At 42.0% G+C, this 20,468-nt stretch overlaps 2 protein-coding genes across 5 annotated transcripts; one reads left to right on the plus strand and one right to left on the minus strand.

The window, feature by feature from the left end:
• Nucleotides 1-106: 106 nt before the first annotated feature.
• On the minus strand, nt 107-20,045 carry rab3il1 (RAB3A interacting protein (rabin3)-like 1). Of its 4 annotated transcripts, none has more exons than XM_030732551.1 (12): nt 20,017-20,045; nt 14,458-14,702; nt 6,849-7,017; nt 6,621-6,716; nt 5,755-5,832; nt 5,406-5,633; nt 2,828-2,956; nt 2,626-2,738; nt 2,404-2,427; nt 1,939-2,038; nt 1,338-1,404; nt 107-1,247 (listed from the first exon to the last, which is right to left on the minus strand). In XM_030732551.1, the coding sequence occupies exons 2-12, from the start codon at nt 14,664-14,666 to the stop codon at nt 1,162-1,164; spliced, it is 1,299 nt and encodes a 432-aa protein (XP_030588411.1). In that variant the 5' UTR covers nt 14,667-14,702; nt 20,017-20,045; the 3' UTR covers nt 107-1,161. The 4 variants fall into 4 exon arrangements, with proteins under 4 accessions (XP_030588411.1, XP_030588410.1, XP_030588412.1 ...); XM_030732550.1 differs by lacking the exon at nt 20,017-20,045 and adding an exon at nt 14,990-15,046 and having other exon boundaries at nt 14,458-14,783; XM_030732552.1 differs by lacking the exons at nt 2,404-2,427; nt 20,017-20,045 and adding an exon at nt 14,990-15,054 and having other exon boundaries at nt 14,458-14,783.
• On the plus strand, nt 15,839-20,339 carry best1 (bestrophin 1). The gene is made up of 9 exons (XM_030732549.1): nt 15,839-16,078; nt 16,763-16,857; nt 16,937-17,170; nt 17,415-17,569; nt 17,657-17,734; nt 18,049-18,201; nt 18,640-18,720; nt 18,819-18,970; nt 19,049-20,339. The coding sequence occupies exons 1-9, from the start codon at nt 15,927-15,929 to the stop codon at nt 20,112-20,114; spliced, it is 2,166 nt and encodes a 721-aa protein (XP_030588409.1). The 5' UTR covers nt 15,839-15,926; the 3' UTR covers nt 20,115-20,339.
• The last annotated feature ends 129 nt before the right edge of the window (nt 20,340-20,468 follow it).

Here is a 20,468-nt window from a genome sequence, read left to right on the forward strand (position 1 = left end):
ATCTTTCCTGAACGACAGTGCCAACTTCAGAGTTAAACCAGCTCTTTCACTGATCTCTTGATAAGGTTTCAAACAATAGAGACACAGTACAAAAGTTATAGTCAGGGTACAATGCCTCATGTTTAATGGAGTTTTTACACAGCGGATTATGAGCACACTCAGAACCACGAAGCCCCTCATAAGGCTAAGAAGCAGTTATTGCACTTTCTGACACACTATTCTTCATTGTTACCATCAAAAGATTTTGTTTTTAAAAAAAAAAAAAAGAGACAATAATGAATCTATAATATGAGGTACAACCTATATACATTGTTTAATATGGCTATGTTCTGCATTCATGCAAAGTAATTTATGGCTTTTATTTTATGCTCATACTGTTTACTACAGATGTGCAAAACTTAATCACATCTTAAAGCTTGTTTATTTTCTGTCTGCATTGTAACGCTCTCACTATTCCGAGTGTGGATGTGTAATAATTAACAACACATCTGATTATAAAGGTACAGGACTACCAAGAAGCTGAAGGTGACTACTTTATGTCTTTATACAAAGCAGAGCAGGAAGTCCCATCAACAAAATTAAGGCCATGCTCAGACTGAAGGTCTTGGCTGTGGTGTTTGAGCTGATAAAGCACAAATAAAAAACTGAATCATTGCTCTGTGGAAATAATAGAACTATTACACTGCATAGTTGTAATACTTGAGGTTAAGATTGTGCTCATTATTTTGCAGCCTTAAACATGGCACAGTCTATTGTATTAACATGGAGAAGTTTTGTGTTCTCTGGGGAGGGATTCAGAGAAGCTCTCAGGATAAAAAAAAAAAACAAAAAAAAAAAACTTCTCCACACTCAGTGGAGGACAGTAGTTAGTTTCCTGGCATGTGGTATAACAGAAAAACCTATCGGGAATAACAACAACTTTTAAAAACATGTAACTGAATGTCATTCCTGTAGTGCTGGTTTGATTCTAATAGTTTAATTGCATATCCAAAAGTGACACTTTAAACATGTTTTGCTTCCCTTGTTGGTGACCTCTGCTGCAGCACGAACACAGCTCAGCCTGATCAAAGATGTGCGCATTGCCACGGTTATCCTAGGCTGAGTGTAATCAAGGCACTGGGTTCATGCCATTAGTTCATGTTGGGTGTTCCAGGGACTGGCCTAGCCCTGGTCAGTGAGGTAGAAACCTAATTTGGCCAGGTTCATCTCTCTGCGAAGGCGCATCACTTCCCAGAACATCTGCTCCGCTGAACATAGATTAAAAAAAATAAATAAATAGATGTGAGTTGCTGGCAAAGTTAAAACCAAACTTTTCACATCTGAATGTGTTAACTTACCATCATGTCTCACCAGGCCTTGCTGGATGTACCGGATATAAGTGAAGAAATTGCAGACGGCTGTGATCTAGAAAGGCAAATATGTAACAAGGTCACATGTAGCACCTCTAAACAGTGGCTATACAAATGGTTCTAACAGTGGTGTGCTTTGGAATTTTGTGTCAACCAAACATCATTACTGTGACTGCACAAAAAAGGAATAAATGATATTTAAACTTCACTGTATTTGCAAATATGAAATTCCCCAATGACACATTAAAGGTCTCAAAAGAGAATATTTGTGAGGTAAAACTGAACCACATAAAAACAAACAAAAGAAAAAATTCAAAAAAAGCTGCAAAAGCTGCCCGCTTCAGCCGGACAGGGGATGTCAAAAAGCCTTCCGTGTGAGAGCATCATTTGCTGGGAGGAGTTAGCTAATATGCTAATATAGTGCAAAGCAAGCTTAGGGCGAGGCACACAGAAACCAAACATTACTTCAGAGAGAAACTTTGCCTAAAGTAAAAGAGCTGGGGACCTGAACCACTTGCAGAAAGAACATGCACTTCCTTGTGTTAGCACAAAGTTTGAAAACCACTGGCATAGAAGAAGTGATATTTACCCGCGCTCGGCTGGAGGGTGAGATGTAATAGTAGCTCTCTTTGTCTCCGAGTTTAATGCGATGTCTGCAGAGCTGTGACAGTCCACTTAACGCACATTTTCTACGAGAAGAGAAAACAAAGTGTCAACAACTTTATACAACAACACGTGGACACACACAAGTCATCTGTTTTAGGACAGCATACACTGAACATGAGCTACAGGATTTTCAGCACATTCTGCAGTAAAACATAAAACTTAACTTTGAGAAGACACTTCAAGAGTGAAAGAGGTGCACAGCAAGACAAAGTTAGGCACAGAAAGACAAGAAAAGAGGAAATGGTTCCAGGTGGGACCCCCGTCCGGTTCATTCATTTACAGATTTGTTTAAATCTTTTCACACATGTGGGGTGACAAGTTTTATTTCATGCTAGTTATCAGAGTTAGTGAAAAGCTGAAAGGATGATTGGCTCCTGAGAGGACTTACGTCTCTACTGCAGCCCTAAATCCACTGGAAAAAAAAAAAAAAAGATTTTAGATCAGTGATTAGAGATGTGCCCACTGATTAAACCAGCTAAACCAGATAGCTAAAAGGCTTTGATCATAAACCATTAGTGGAAAAACCAAACCAAATGAGACTAAATGTGCAGTGTTGTTTAGCGGTGAGTGGTGAAACACGGGACACGAGTCATGACAGAGTGTAACTCACTTAGGACCTCCACACTCTATAGCTGAGGCTTTAACCATCGGTACTGCTGACATGGCTACAGGCTCGATGGTCAGAGAGTTGTTTTCCACTGCCCTCTGAACCAGCTGGGACAGCTGTGGAGGACAGGAATTACCAACTTCAACATAACTTCACATTAAAATACAAACGCAGCAGCATGGTAAAAAAGCAATGAGAGTTTGACCTCCGATCTTGTGAAGGAGAGGCACGGCCCGATGTCTTCTCTGTAAATGCGACTCAGGAAGGCGGAGGAACGGTCCAGACTCGGATGTTCCTTCCACATCAAAAACTCTGCAAACAAAACTGAGTCCATCTGCAGTGAGAAAAACAAACCTTCACTCACACTACTGATAAAACTGTTTCTCTAACAGCTATCTAGATTAGAGATGCATTCATTCTTAAAAGACCAGTGATCAACAATAAAAAAAAAAAAATGAACCAAAACAAGTCTCTGCTTGACAACAGTGTTTAAACCCTGGCAACTAAAATGGTGTAGTCAGAGAACTGAGGCTGTCACATTATCAGATTTTGAAATGAATACTGTGGCCAAAAGTATTCCCATCAATCAGCCGTGAAAACATCACTTCATTACAAAGTTAGATATTATAAAGAAAAGTAACATAAAGCCCATAAAATGAAGCTTATAAATCTTAATTCCTCCCTGAAGAAAACTTATCACAGCTAACGCAGATGTGAAAATAAATTCATGATAATCCTAAGATCTGGAAATACAACAGAAATTACCAAAAGAAACTGAACTGTAGCAAACCTCAAGCACACTTTGATCAATTAATATAGCTCATAATCTGGATTTAGAGAGTTTATATAAATGCACAATCTTCATACAAGGCAAGAAGGAGATTTTATTCAAGCAAAATAGTGTTCATAGTTCAGCTATGGGTTTAATAGGCAGTTGCTGAAAATTCAAACATACTGTATCATTATGGTTAAATTTATCATTTGCTTAATCTGTGCTATTTTGTCAGCTTTGTTTATTATTTTTATCAACAGTCAGATGGGTCGATCTCTTATGAATTATGGAATGTAATTATCTCCTCTCCTTTCATAAGGATGGTCCAGTGCACCCTCTGCCAAAGGAGGGATTAAAGGAAGCCTTGAAGCAAATATCCTTATTATTTCAAACTCTTATTATGGCTGCCACGCAGATCCTTCCAGGTCACGTCGCTCAGTTAGGACCCTTCCTAAGCAAAAGTGGCTATTTGACTGCATTCAAAGTTAGAGTGTTCGTTGTAGGAAGGCATACCCACAGTGTGAGAGGAGAAACAGTACAGTGAATGCCATCACATTGATTTAGTCAGCCAGAAAGTGTGTAGATAAGCTCAGGCTGTAGTGCAAGTAGTTAGTGAGAGGGAAGAGAGCTGCACCATCACTGGTTTGTTACCTTTATGGAGATTCCCAGCAGCTTGACAAGTATTTACTAAATCACTGGAATTTGTCAATAAACCTACAAACATATGATTACACACATTTAACACCAAAAAACTTGATTATAAAAAATACAGGAAGCATCTTTAAAAACACAGATGAGGTCTGGATGCACATTTAAGGGAGGACACACAAAAAGACTGTAGTGGATTTTCACACTGAATTTGACAGGAACACTTTCAGTGGCTCTAACGCAGGGGTGCCCACACTTTTTCAGCTCGCGAGCTACAAGCAAAGCTAGCATGGTTAAATGCGCATGTGTAGGGTGGTAACGAAACAGATGGATGACAGCTCATCAATCATCTTCTACTTCTTTTAATGCCGTGCAATCTACATTTTCCCCCCCAACTCCACTGGCGGTTCCGTGCGATCCACCTGCACGCCTCTTGCGATCGACGTATTGGGCACGGCTGCTCTAATGTATACACACGTATACATGCAGCAAAGTGTTTGTAGCTGAATGGACACTTCCTTGAGTTTTAACCTTGGGTTGGATAATAGACACCTGGGACAATACATTACATCTCCTTGACCTTACCACCACTTTAGCAATGAGCCAGAGGCACTGGTGTTATCGAACCAGTATCTAAAATATTTGATGAAACAGAAATTATTCCAACATAAACTGGCACCTTCTGTTTTAGTTGGAGTGAATGTGTCATACTTGGTAACTTTAAAAAAATATCTGTAATAACCTGATATTAGCTGATATGTCTGATTATCAGTCAGGAACTGGGTATAAACTTTGTGTTTCACTAATGGACATTTAACAGAGATAGCTGGCCAGTATAGAAACAGCTCAAGAAGTTCCTGTCTATCTTACATGCACACTGACAAATTTCACTGACTGTACAGTGTAACTAAAGAAAGATGCTTTCAGACTAGACTCATCATACTCTTGACTCCACAGATATTACAGTCAAGAATCACAAAGCTGCCGTCAACTTCACATAATTACAGAAAACACTGCCAGCAGCTAAATTTGAAAGATTTAAGAGGAAAGTTAAAGTTACCTGTCTGCCATCAGTGCCTAGCCCCTCCCCCTGCTCCTGCCAATGAGGGTCACAGGTCATATTGATAGACTGGCCAGGTATCAGACAGAGGATCAGAGAAAGGAGGGCAGGAGCAGCAGGCTGAGAGGGGAAGAGACGCCAAATAAAGACAGCAAGAACAAGTCAGAAAGGTTAGCAGAAAGAGAGGAAAAAGCAAAGAGAATCTGGCTCAAAGCAAGTGATAAACGTGACTGGAAAAGGAAATGGGAGACAAGAAATATGAATATGGAAGGAGAGACAAATGTACAAACTTCATTCAGTTACCTCTCTGTCCTCTTTGGCCACAGGCTGAATGGAAATGGAGGAAACTTCTTTTTTTGCAGGTGAGGGTGGAAAGGCACCGCTGGCGCTCTTGTTGCGGATGTGCGATTTGTGTGATCCCCTGGTACCTGAAGACTGCAGCTGCGGATGCAGCTGGCGGTTTGGTGAAGAAGGTGTGGACGTCAACACCAGAGTCTTGAGCGCCGTCACCTCTGCTTGTAGAACATCAATCTGCAATCCAGTTACAATGTGAGAATTTGGGGCTAATTAATAACCTTTAATTGTGTGAAAGAAAATTAACTTTTTTTTTTTTTTGAAAAAGTCAGAAACAGTTCATAAACCTCACACACACCTTCCCCTGAGCCTCTGTCAGCTGTTTCTCTGCACCTGCTTGTTTCACATTAGCTTCACGCACCATCTTGTGAGCTTCCTGTTAAAAAGCAGATTGAGACTGATTAAAATTTCAAACTGTACACTCAATGCTCAACTAGACAAAGAAGTGACTGGCTGGTCAACACTGCAGAACATATAGGGCCAGATACACATTGATTCTTGTGGAATTAAAAACCAACAGTTGATAAGAAGTGTGCTGTCAATTGTGCAACAGAAAGACTTGACCTGAGCTATCGGATCAATTCAGAGATCACACATATTATCCACACACAGTCCTGACCAACACAAGAGTTTCCCCTTATATCAAAAACATATCGATTGTACTTCAGCTGCCACTCAGTCTGAATTTTCATCCTGTTTCTGGAGAGAAACACATGTATAAAAGTTATGCATAGATTGTTTAATAGATTACTTGCTGCCTATTGGCTCTGCATGTTTTGAACCACTACTCCACTGCTCTAAGGTTACTATTCATTACTGAAATTAACTAGCTGTGTCTGTTTTTAAATTAATGTATTTTAGTAGCTAAACCTCAGAACTAACTTATTAGTCTGGCTCTTAACAAAGAGATGGAAATTATCCTGAAGAGTTGGGGACACCAAAATAGAATAAAAACAGCAGTGGGTACTAAGTTTACAGATTAAGCAATTTCCAACAAAATTATAATGCTGCTTAAAATCATATATCAAACTAAGGAAGCGATGCCTCTGTAGAAGATACAAACTGCTGATTTAAGGACTTTTGTGGCATCACACCAGCCACCTTCTGCGTCACCAGCTGTCAGAATTTCAGTGCACTCAGCAGAGAGTGATGATTACTGCTGACCTCAAATAGACTGGCTGTCAGCTCCTCCAGCTCCTGCTCCAGCTGATTCCTGACTTGCGACAGACGCTCGCACTCCTTGTCTTTTAGTTTCAGTTCCTGAGATGTGCAGGAGAAAAGGACACAGCCGTATTTAAAACAGAGAAGAACATTTGCATTGTCAGCACTTTGTTTTCCTGGTCACACTCTCTTTTGTGTCTGTATGTGCAAGCATAAAGCAGGTTACCATACCTTCTTTGCATCATCTAGCTGTTCCCTGAGGATCTCTGACCCCTTTTCTCTGATCTCCAGGGAGGAGCTGCGGAGCCGGGAGAGCTGGCCATGGCCTCTGATTGAGGTGGGCCCAACCTGGCCTCCTCCCTCCATTCTGGTCTCTGGCTCTGGATCCAGATCTACCAACCTTTACAAGACCAAAGACATAAACAGGTGTCAAATTACTAAAACCAGAGTATTTTAACATTTAAAACCGAGAAAATTCACTGACAAAAGAAAATACTTGATAGAAATTACTGTATTAAACGTAGCTTGATTTAAAAAAAAAAGGATCTCAAGATCCAATTTTGGTCTCAGTATTTCTACATTGAAGTTTTTCAGGTAACAGTTTGGATGAAAAGAGCACTGGATGCTGACATCTATATGTTTGATACAAATTACATTTGCACATCAGCTTGGCTAAGCGTACAATCTGAATACTCAGTTTTTACTGACACTAACATGAAGTGTTATACATATTTTATAATAATTTAAAAAGACTAAATGTAACACTAATGCTAAATAAACTAAAACTTGAATAAAAGTTAGCTGAAATGAGCAAATCAATTTATATAAATACTATACTAATTTGTAAAAACAAAAAAAACAAAAAAAAAAATGATTTGAAAATACAAACTTATAAACTTTAGAGTCAGTGTAATTAATTACAGGACCTTGAAGTGCAAGGTCTAAATGGGATTCATTTATTTACCTTTATTTACTTTCATTTATTTACTTTTCCCGTTTTAATATGTCAATATAATCTAAAAACAACATCAAAATATCTCTCTCAGTTACAGCAGCATGCTCACTTCAAGACCCCGAGGGGTACCCCGCACCTCAGCTTGGAAACCTCTGATACAGCATTAGCAATCCCAAAATTTAAATCTAAATGAACCCTAAGTTACTTTTATCCCCAAGTTGCAGCTAAAGTCGGTCCTCAAAGCAGCTAACTACTTAGCAGATCTTGAGCTAACTAGCTAGTTAGCTTAAACTTACAACTTTTTACTTCGCAGAGGTCCCTCTTTAGTATCCGCCCTTACCCTCTCTGTCAGTGTCCGGGACAGTTGATTAACCTCCCAGCCCGTCTGCGTATCTGTCAGCTGCTCCCCTCCACTTTCCTTCGGCGGCTGCTGCTGCTATTAATTAAGAAATACTGCATAAACTGAGCTAATGTCCGAGCGAGTTTCAGTGAAACTAATCCCAGTCGTTTTAAATCACAGCTGAGGAATGCGGACGCCTGCGCAGACGGTCCACCGCCCCTGCAGCAGCAGCAGCAGCAGCAGCAACAATACCAGTCAGAAACAAGACGAAAATCAAGAGTAACGCCAGCTCTGGTTTGCACTTCCCAGAAATAACCCTCAGTGCTTTCTTCTTCCTCTTCTTTTTCTTTTTTTTCTGCCAAGGCAGGAAAACGAGTGTCTCTCCTTATACCTGCCTTCTTCTTTTTTCTTCTTCTTCTTCGCTCATAGGTCACATGATGACATCCACCGGACTGCCCAACCGGCACGTCCTGTACGTGGACCAACAAGGTGTCACAGATCTACCTACTTCATGTGCATGTTTTTTGTTTTGCGTGGCCGCCCAGACACGCCGGAAATTATAGGATGACTCCATCGAGTTTTATGTATGTATGTATACTATAACTTTAGCATACATAATGAACCTAGGCAAATTATTTTCCTTCACTGTAAGAAAACTGCCCAGGTTACAGGACCTCTAAATGCATATGGGTGGGTAGTTATGATACACAGAAGTTAAGCTGGAAAACACAAGGCCACTTCAAAAGTGACAAATTTCAACCCACCCTCATGTCCTTTGCTCTGACTTGGAAAAATTGTAATATTAAGGTACAAACTAACTTTAGCAATTTAGTTTGCACCCTCACCTGTAAACTTGCTAAGGTAATTGTACCAAAAAATAATTTTGAGGCAGTGAGAACCTATCCTAAATTATTGCCTCTAGAGTCCTGAACTTTAATGTTCATTTTTAAAGACAACCTATTATGGTTTTTCATCATCAGCATCAGTGCTCTTAGTTTTTGTTTGTTTGTTTATTCTGTTGGTGTTTATCCCACCAACAGAATAACTTTATCCCATATATCCCAATATGGTCATCTCAGGCCGACACTTTTGACTGTGAGCACAGAAGCCCTACCCACCTGCTCTTCAGGGTCAAACTCATTTTACATTGTGGGCCACATACAGCCCACTATGATCTCCCTTTTCTGTCAGTGTAAAGGAGTTTAACTTAATCCCTGAGATATATTCATAAAGAAAAAGAAGTGCAATTTCAACAGTACTTCTCTGTTTTTCTACATGATGCAGAAATGCTGCTGGAGTAAATTAAAAACATCTGTCAGCACAACTCTCTGGACTTAATATTGCCATATTGCCTTGCACTTTGGGAGGAACACCCTTCAATTGGTGCGGGAGTATGAAAGGGACTCAAGAAAGCTAGCGGACTACAGGAACCACCTTCGTTTCAACTTGAGATGCAGACAGTCCAGACTGGTTCCCAAGAGTTTGCACCTTGGGTCCACAGTAAAAGGACATAGAGCTGACCAAATTCTATGGAGAGCACAGAACCACCTTTTAAGTGAAAGGATAAGACAGGTCCATTTCACCATAGATGCACTCCAGAACAAAATCCACCAGACTCAGCAGAAACTCTCATCACTCTTACCTCACACCATCGCAGAAGAAGTTTCTACATTTGTGGACAAAGCCCAGCTCGCACAACACATCAAAGGCAAGGAAAGACAACTACGTAAATTTCAAACTCTGCAAACCAAGGCATACCATTCATCTGTTAACAAACAGGACGACACGATAAGCAATGGAAACCAAGGAAAGTGGGTGAAGAACCTATCAGACAGGGTCCTCACCAAACCAGAAGAAAATGTGCTAGCCAAAGGACTCAACTTTGCCATAGCCCCACAACAGCTTCCTATAGTAGACCTCATCACAGCAACAGAAACCGCTATAAGAAATAACAAACTTTCTCATCCTGTAGCAGAACAGATCAGGATGAAAGTTTCAGCCACTCTCTCCAGTGCAAGACTTCCTCCATCCAACCTCACCATTCAGGAGAAGAAGGCCATCACAGCCCTAAGCAAGGATCAAAACATCACCATACTGCCAGCCGACAAGGGGAGGTGCACGGTTGTGCTGAATTCATCGGATTACCACAACAAAATTACTACACTCCTCAGTGACAACAATACTTATGAGGTCTTGAGACGTGATCCCACAAGCAACTACAAGAAAAAAGTTGTTTGCTGCCTGCAACAACTTGAAAAGGAAAAAGCCATTGACCGCCCCACTTACTACCGCCTGTACCCTGGAGAAGCCACTCCATGCATTTATGGACTCCCAAAGATCCACAAAGAAGGAGTCCCACTTCGACCCATTATCAGCAGTATAAACTCGGTCACCTACAACATTTCCAAACACCTCGCCACCATCTTATCACCGCTTGTTGGCATCACACCCCACCACATTGAAAACTCTACAGATTTTACTAACAAGGTCCAGAATCTTGTACTGGATCCAGATGAAACCATGGTGTCCTTTGATGTGGTTTCACTTTTCACTTGCATACCCACAACTGAGGCAGTGGAGACCGTCAGAAGACGACTACAGGAAGACGATTCCTTACTGAACAGAACCAGCTTCACCCCAGATCAGATTTGTGCACTTTTAGATCTCTGCCTTACCACAACATATTTTAAATACAATGATGGATTCTACAGACAGAACCATGGATGTGCCATGGGCTCCCCAGTGTCTCCCATTGTAGCCAACCTTTACATGGAGGAAGTGGAAAGTAAAGCTCTTGGTTCTTTCAAAGGGAAGGCACCTAGCCACTGGTACAGATATGTAGATGACACCTGGGTCAAAATCAAAACCCAAGAAGTAGAAGCCTTCACTCGTCACATTAACTCAGTGGATAAATACATACGTTTTACCAGGGAGGACACCAGAGATAACAAGTTACCATTCCTGGACTGTGCGGTGCTTATCGAGGAAGATGGAAGCCTCAACATTGAAGTTTACCGGAAGCCCACACACACAGACCAGTATCTCCTCTTTGACTCCCACCACCCTCTGGAACACAAACTTGGGGTGATCAGGACCCTACAACACCGTGCGGAAAGTGTTCCCTCTAAGGCAGAAGGGAAGCATAAGGAACACACACACATTAAGAAAGCCCTCAAAACATGCGGTTACCCCAACTGGGCCTTCATCAAATCAGCTAAGATGCACAGGAATGAAGGCCAAACACAAACTACAGAGAATGGGAAGGACAAGAGGAACAACATTGTCATCCCATATGTGTCAGGCTTGTCAGAGAAACTCAGAAGAATTTTCTCCAAGCATGACATCTCAGTATACTTCAAACCAAGTCACACCCTAAGACAAAAACTGGTTCATCCCAAGGACAAACCCGCCAAACACAAGATCAGCGATGTAGTGTATGCTGTTCAGTGCAGTGAAGAATGCTCGGACCTCTACATTGGTGAAACCAAACAGCCTCTTCACAAACGAATGGCACAACATAGAAGAGCCACCTCGACAGGACAAGATTCAGCAGTACATCTGCATCTGAAGGAAAAAGGGCACTCTTTTGAGGATGCCAATGTCCACATTTTGGACAGGGAAAACAGATGGTTTGAAAGAGGAGTGAAAGAAACCATCTATGTCCACTGTGAACAACCATCATTGAACAGAGGAGGTGGATTACGTCACCAACTTTCCCCCGCTTACAGTGCTGTCCTGAGCTCCCTTCCCAGACGTCTCAACCCCCATTCACACCTTTGTTCCAGTGACCTCAATAGGCCACAGGAAACAATGGAGCGGAGTCCTAAATTGGTTTCAACTGAAACCACTGATTAAATATGACCCACGCCCCCTTCACACCTGGGCACATGTGTTCAAGCACATGATCAATAGAGGGTCATAACCACCTCCAGGGGACTACGCCCACAGGGGTTTAAATACCTGGGTCTCTCCACCATTTGGTTGAGAACTGAAGAAGCCTTTCGGATGAGAGGTGAAACGTCTTCAAGAAACAAAAAAAAAAAGAAGTCCAGTCGCCTTTTTCAAGCTCCAGAGACTACTATGACCTGGATAACTGAGAATCTACACAGACATATCTCTGGACTTAAATTGTAAGAAATATATGCGTAAAATTACAGAAAAACTTCTGGTGGCTCATAGCACAGACTGTCATGTAATTAAAAAACTGAAAGTTGATTCACAGAAAATATCCTTAAAAAAAACAAAAAAACTATGGCTCCACTGTAAAAACAAACAAACAAACAAAAAACCCCAGAAATTTCTAAAGCAGACATTAAAAAACAGAAACGTTTCTGTCATTTAATAGTTTGTCTATTACTTAATTACTTTGGTGTAGTATGAATGGCTATGGGGGAAGTGTTTATATTAGGAAAAGCTGCAAAACTCATGAGAATACAGTTAAAAGTCCAAAATTTATGCTCTCCTTCACATTTTCCAAAGCTGTCCAGGGGGCTGGATTGGAGTCCTCACCAGGCCAGTTCTGGCCTTACTTTGACACCCCGACCGTGGATAGTACAAATGAAGGATATAGCCACTAAGTAGTTTGTGAAGCCCATTTATGAATCATTGAACTGAGCTAGGTCTGTCTAGGTATTTTGAAAGCTAGTGTAATGAGCGAGGAGTGGATCTGATTGTAAAACCAAGAACACTGCTCACTTATTTGGCTAATGGCTTGTAACTGGCAAGTCATTAGCCAATGAGCATATCCCAGACAATCCTCCTTTCTGACTCTATATTAACCCTAATCATTTTATTCAGTAGAACCTAAAAGTAGTGACTGAGCCCATAAAATCAAATGTGTTTACTGAGGTTACAGAGCTAGGGAACAGAAAGATGTTTTCAGATAAACAGAAGTCTGCTTGTAACCAGAGGAGATGCCCTCCTTCTGGCCATTAGGAGGAATCCACAAATCAGTAGATGGAAGACCAGTATGATTTTAAAAAAAACTGTGTTCAGGCAAACAAAAATATTGTGGTAGGTGGGAGGAAATCATGTCCAGGAATACATAATTTCACACACTGCTGTGAGACTGTTAGTTTACGAGGGGCAGCCAATCAGAAGAAAGTTGGCAACGGAGTAGGGAGTTAAATAGTTTGCTTCAGAGGATGAATTGAGTGGCTACTTCAAGGTCCAGTATGAGATATGTAAGGAATATTTTTTAATTGAACATCCAGAATAAGAATAGTAAAAATACTAACAGTGTCATGACTGGCCTTGACCTGCTTGGGGACCTCAGGTCAATAACTTCTTTGACTTCCTTGATTCTGTTGATCCCTAATTGGGCATCATGATGTTGCAGTGTTTAGCACTGTCGCCTTTACAGCAGTTGGATTCAAACCTGCCATGCCGGCTGGAGCCTTTCTGCATGGAGTTTGTGCCTTCATGGTTCTCTCCAGGTACTCCAGGTACCTCCCAGCTCATAGACTTATGTTAATTGGTATTCCGAAAGTGGCTATGGGAGTGGTTCTCTGTCTCTCTTTGCACTTCTTTGTAATGTGTAACCCTGCCTCTTGGCCTGTAACAGCTGGGATAGGCTCTAGACCTGCCTGAGACACAAAGTTGTATAAGCGATTAAGAAAACGCCTAATTTATCACAGCCTCTGTACACTTTGTTTGCTTTTACTGTCTACCTGGTATGCAACTATGATCAGGTGACTGGAGCATGTCAAAGGAGCTAACATCAGTGTGAATGCCAAGATCGTATTGTAAGAAACTGATCACCTATTAACACACAGTTTCCGCTTAACAATCAGAGCACTGAATAGTTTTTCTTTCCTTTTTTAAATCTCTAACATGTCAGCGCCAATAAATTTGTCAGTAATAAAGCATTAGGCACACTGCTGATTGCAGGGTTTCAGATGCCAAAACTCAGCATTTTGTGTGGATTAAGTTTCTTACACACACACACACATGAGCGCACGCGTGCACACACACACACACACACACACACCTGCTACGGGCCAACACCTGCAAGGTTTATGATTGGCATGGTGGCTGAACAGCAGAACGGATGCTGATCATTGCTGGAGTTACACTAAAACTAAACACCAACCTTTGTTTGCAAGATTGCATACTGTATCATTTAACTCGGCCACCTTGTTACAGGTGCAAGCGGCGACAATCACAAAGAAGGAACATGCCTCACGTCGAGCAGGGATTGTGACAAAGCAGCACATAACTCACTGGCTGTGCTGCTTTTTGATACATTTTGAACCCGATTTCATAAAACTGAATATTTTAATCAGATCTCTCAAGATAATTAATGAGATAATGTGCAAAATTGAGCAAATATTTCCGGAGGATTTGGACAAAGTTCTCTCTTTGCATATAGCCCACAACCGTCATGTGTTATGGTAATATTCTTTTCTACTGAGTAAAGATGGTAAACTTTTCATAAAGATAAATAGCACAGCAGACCTTCCAAGCTGCCTTTTTAATTAAACATAAAACTTTGTTTGATCAGCTTTATCTTTTTTTGCTCCAGTGCTTCAAGATTTAACACTTACCGTCCTACAACACAGCCGTCCTCCTCAGTGACCTTGCTTGACTTGTGCCTGACTGTAGGCACATTTGGTGTCCCAAAGAAGACTGCAGAGGAGTATACTGCTATCCCAGATATCCCCGCCTTGAGGACTTCATATCCAGGGCTCGATGAAGTTGAAGAAGGTGGAGAAGAGGAAATCTGGACTCTGTGAATTCCCTCAAAAGCATCCATGAGTGTCTCTCAGGGTGTGCAGGGATTCATCAACTGCTGTTAGATATGTCCGAGAAAGATTTAGTTTGTGAGAGTGCTGTAAGGATGACTCTGATGTCTGCAGGTATTAAGCACCTACTGTAAGATACAGAAAAGACAGTTACACACTGCAACTTAAACTCAGCGCAATCAAGCAATGACATCTGCAGTGTTTGAACTATGTTAAACATTTTTCCCCCTCTCTGAATACCGCATTTCTTTTCTTTGCAGGCTGATCGTGCTGAGTGTGTTAAACTGCACTTCTAGGATGAATTAAGGAGAAAGAACAGAGAGGATATACTCACCAAAAATAAGCAAAATAGATTTTCACATGTTGCCAGCACACAATCTGCAAAAAACAGCAAAAACCAAACTCCCTGCACTTCGCCTTGCTGTTGGTCCTCCTTATTATACAGGAAGGGTTAATCACTAACACAGGCTGACCAGTAGCGATTCAGCTGTATGCATTTTTTCCAGCAGAGGGGGGTCACACACATTCTCACCTGACCAGGAGTTTACCATGATCAAATACTGCCATAGATGGGGAAAAAAAGGTTAACTGAAATCGAGACGTGAGAATCTGTTCAGAGGTGTGTGATTGATGCAAGAAAATGTGGAGAATGTTAAATTACAAAAAGATGAATCAGGCTTTGCTGCGGTTTGGTTCATAGAGTCATCTTTTCAACCTAAACCCACATACTCAACTTTTACACTTGTAACCAGCCTATTTGTGGCAGTGTGGGTTCTCCGCTGCCCTCAGATTTGTTCAGATTAACAGGAGCTGGCCTCACAATGCAGCTTTGTTGCAGAAAAAGATTAACACATCAAGTGACCGGAGGTGTAGGAGGCCCTTGCTCTCTTTTTCTTTCCTGCTTTCTTTTCTCCAACATTCTCCCCGGACGCTGCCACCACACATCTTCAACCACAGAGAGTATGATGGCTGTTTTCATTTTCTTTAAGTAAGTGGACACATTTCACCTGCTGTGACCTCTAAATCTAAATCACTTCAGATTTCAGAGTGTCTTTTACCAGTCAGTTAAATGAGGACCACAAATCAGCAAATCTGAGCTGAAAATCCCCGTTCTGTTTTACCTCTATCGTTTCAGATCTGCGACCACGCTAGCGTTAAGAGGCTGATCGCTGAACCTGAGCTCAGACGAAACACAGAGAACAACACCACGCTGGTTTCCTTCATGTCAGGCCACAGTCAGCCAGCACGTTGGCCAACGAGCAGCAGCAGCAATGACAGTGACGTACTCCCGCCGAGTTGCTGATGCAGGTTTGGGGACCTTCTTTCACCTCCTCCTGCGATGGAGGGGCAGCATCTATAAACTGCTCTACAGGGAACTCATCATCTTCACTCTGCTCTACTACTTCTTCAGTGTTGTTTACAGGTAGGAAACTCCTTCTGCTCCAATATTTCAGCAATCCATGGATAGAGGGATGAGTTTTACTCTTATAACCCAATACCAGCTTTAATAATGACATTTTTTTCATTGCGTTTATGAATTTTAGTCCCCAAACTTGATTAATTTCGGACTTCAGAGAAGTCCAGTGTGCTGACTCACATTTGGGTATAAAAACGTGAATTCAGTTTGTTTTTTTGCCAAATAAATAACAATACACTTCTAAGTTTTTGACAGATTTCTAAAATATTTGTTTGTTTTTTTTTGTTTTAATGATAGGTGGTCTAATGAATTTGTTAAGGCCTGTACATCCTTTCCTTTTCTTTTCATTGTACCATTTAGTGTTATCTACCAATATGAAAAGGCACAAATATCTCAAATGTTCATTTTTACTTATCAGCAGATGGTTGTGTGTCTGTTTATAAACATGCTACACAATGGTATCTGTGACCCCCTGAACAGTTCTTAAAATAGTTTTAAGGGTTCTGCGAGATGAAAATTACCTGTATTTCACAAGACGGGTCTTAACAAAAATAATAACCTTGTAATAATCTTTTTTTGGTGTCCAAACCCTCAGTTTTAAAACCCATCCGTGACTTAGGCAAGTAAAACAGAGCTAACTTCAGTGCTTTTGTATTGAATTAAAGGTTCTTTTGATGTTTCCCTCACCAGGTTTGTGTTAAACGATGACCAGAAGAGGCTGTTTGAGAAGCTGTCGCTGTACTGCGACCGCTATGCAGAGCTCATCCCTGTGTCATTTGTGTTGGGTGAGTTGCGGCTGACTGCTTTCCTACTTTTAAGCTTGGAGTCCATCACTGGAAGTTTAAATTCATTTTTCTTAACCAGGCTTCTATGTGACCTTGGTCGTGTCCCGTTGGTGGGGACAGTTTGAGAATGTACCCTGGCCAGACCGTTTGGCGGCATTAGTGGGAGGTCATGTTCGAGGAGCCGACGAGGCCTCCCGGCTGACCCGTAGAACACTGATGAGATACGCCAACCTCTCTGGTGCGCTCATCTACCGCTCTGTCAGCACAGCAGTCTACAAGAGGTTTCCCACCATGGAGCATCTGGTGCAGGCAGGTACGGTGTTTGCTGCTCTTAGTCTTGCCTGTTTCATTGCAGAGAATGCAAACGCTGTATCAAAACTGTGCAGTGTCCAGACTCACTGTCTTCTTCTCATGCAGCTGAACTATTTCACTGTTACAACTTGGTGACATAATGCCTGAGATTATGAGCCAAGTTCTGGCTGCTCACTAAGACTATGCACACAAAAACAAACACCCCTTGGCTGCTCTTATCTCCACGATGTGTTTTTCCATCTCAGGTTTGATGACGTCAGAAGAGCGGAGGCACTTGGAGGATTTGCCCTCTCCTCACAACAAGTTCTGGGTGCCCTGCATGTGGTTTGTCAGCTTGGCTCTGAGGGCGCGGACTGAGGGTCGCATCAACAATGACGTGGCGCTCACTGCCATCCTCGCTGTAGGTCTTCGTGTGCATCTGTAAATCAAAGCCTCTTGGTTTGGGAACATTTTCTGGTTTTTAGTGACTTTACTGTTTCCTGTTTAGGAGTTGAATAGTTTACGGGCGAAGTGTATGAAGCTTTACGGTTATGACTGGATCAGCCTGCCTCTTGTCTATACTCAGGTTTTGTTCATATTGCATTCAGTGTGGAAACTAAAAAAATAATAAATAAATAGCTGATAGCAGAAGAGCAAAAAGACTTAGCTGTTTTTAATCATTTCCAAAAACTAATAAAACATAATGACAATGATCTAATATTAGGTACTAAAAATATAAAGCTTTGCTTGCAAAATAATCTTTGTGTACCTTAAATCATTAACTCTCCCTAATCAAAATGCATTTGATCAACAATAAAAAGAACCATAACTCATGATAAACTGTTTCTCTGAGGATGCTGTAAAATAATGTCTAACATGGCTAATTTATTTTTTAATTAGGTGGCGACAGTTGCGGTCTACAGCTTCTTCCTGGCGTGTCTGATTGGTCGTCAGTTCTTGGATCCGACTCAGGGATACCCTGGTCATGAAATGGACTTCTACCTCCCTGTTTTTACCCTGCTGCAGTTTTTCTTCTATGTTGGGTGGCTGAAGGTGAGAGACAGCTGATGGTGTCCAGGGTTCTTGTTGAAGTTGAAGCCTGCAGGCCAGAGGTGGCCCTTGTGTAACATTTTATGTGAACTTCAAGCATGAAAAAGAGCGATGTAATGAACTACTGTACAGTTCGTGCTATGTGATAACAAAGCAGACTTGAGAAACATTTTTCTTTAATTGAACAGATTAAAGTTCAGGAAATTGACAAACACAGCTGGTGTCAAGAAACGAAACAACCATCAATCTTTAAAAAATATAAATAAGCACAAATTTTTTAAATTATCAATATAAAACATCAACTTGCCAGCACTCACATAACAAAAAACAAGTAATTTGTGAGGTTTATTTTAAATCCTGAATTATACTGATTGCTTACTTTGCCTTGTTAATTTGTCATTGGGTTTCATTGGGGTGCTGTGTTTATTTTCACGGTCTCAGGTGGCTGAGCAGCTCATAAATCCATTTGGTGAAGATGATGATGACTTTGAAACCAACTGGCTCGTGGACCGCAATTTGCAGGTGAGAATCTAAACCAAACTACTTGCCATCTTTTTTAAAAACTGATCCTAAACAGTGGCTGTACTGTTTGACTTGCGGTGGTTTTCACTGTGTTCCAGGTGTCCTTGCTGTCTGTGGATGAGATGTATGACAACCTGCCCCTGGTTGAGAGGGACATGTACTGGAATGAGTCTGAACCACAGCCTCCTTATACTACAGCCAGTGCTGAACACCGTAAGCCCTCCTTCATGGGCTCAGCGCTGGATATCAGGTTTTTTGTTTGTTTTTCTTCTAGACAACTCTTAATAACCCTACTTAATATATAGCTAACCTTCTGTTTGGTTTTCAGTGTTCCTAAGGAGGAGATGGAGTTTCAGTCCAATCTGGAGCAGATCAAAGAAAATGAAGAAGCCAACTACTCCACTCCTCTGCTTGGAGGCCTCGGTCGTCTTCTCGGTGTCCACTCCCCGAACTTCCCTCGCTCCTCTCGGGTCTCTCTGCTCCGCCGCCGCCCTGGAGCTCCACTGAGCCGCTTCCCCCTTTACTTGCACTCAGAAGCACCTTTGAGTCAAGGTCAAGCACGCCAGGAGGGAGACCCAGACTATGCGTTCTCCACCACGCCCTTGTATGAAAGACCAGGTTTCTACAGCTGCCCCCAAACCCCCATTCACTGCGTGCCCCCTGCGGTGCCCCGTCCTCGACCTCCCAGGAGAACCCAAAATGAGTTGGATCGCAGCTGCAGTTCTCTAGCTCCTCCAACGGTGGGCTCCCAGCTGCTGCCTCCTGACACCCCTAACCACATCCCCCCTCCGCCCTCCTCTGCTTTCCCCTGGCTGAGTGAGGATGGTGACATGCAGAGCGCCCCTACCTTCTCCTTCCCTGACCCTCCACCTGAACTCTGCCCTATATCTAAACTCAGACTGGGACACGGCCTGCTGTCTCGCCGCCCTCCTCCTCCTCGCCTCACCCTGGACACCCTACCATCCGCTGACAGTCAGCCTGGACCAGCGAGTGCTCGGGCCACAGGAGGCGGAGGAGAAAGGGTGTTCTCGTTCACTCCCCCGTCTCGTACAACGGCAGCAAATCCCAGTAATCCCAACAGCAGCTCTAGCAGCATTAATGCAACAAGTACCAACAGCGCGGGCACAACGGGAAGTCTGTGCAACGGCACAGGTCACAGTAATTTTAGTAACCATGGGAACTTCAGCGGCAACATGAGGGCAAGCAATGGGGGCACCAGCGGTGGGTTGAGCAATAACATGAACACAGTTTCCACACTGACGCCATCACAACAAGAAACCAATCAGCAAAACTCACCCAATGATTCAGGAATCTCACTGGCTGAAGGGGACCTGCTGGGCGTTCTGGTGGATGGGGGGGTGAACAAGGCAGCAGGAGGGAGGGAGCAGGACTGAGAAAAGAAGGTGTGACTCGCTGTTTTTTTTTTAATCACGTGCCAAATATTTCACAAAAACAGGCACTGGACTACATCATCTGGAGTCGCTGAAAATTATTTACTTCCTGATGAACTCTCAGAAGAATTAACCTACTTGTAATGTAAAAAGCACCTTGTGAGATTTAACAGTCACTGTGTTGTGGAAAAATTCCAGTTTGCAACATACTTGAGTTTCCTCAGAAACTCAGCAGCAGCCAAAATGTGTAGTCTGTGGTAGTGGTAGCATCAGTGTCCTCGTTAATAAATATTATCACGTATTGTGCTTCTTTTATCACTGTTAAAAGTTTTTTTTCCAAATAAAATGAAAACCTTA

Source organism: Archocentrus centrarchus, chromosome 6 (assembly GCF_007364275.1).
Source record: "Archocentrus centrarchus isolate MPI-CPG fArcCen1 chromosome 6, fArcCen1, whole genome shotgun sequence".
Classification (NCBI taxonomy): Eukaryota; Metazoa; Chordata; class Actinopteri; order Cichliformes; family Cichlidae; genus Archocentrus; species Archocentrus centrarchus.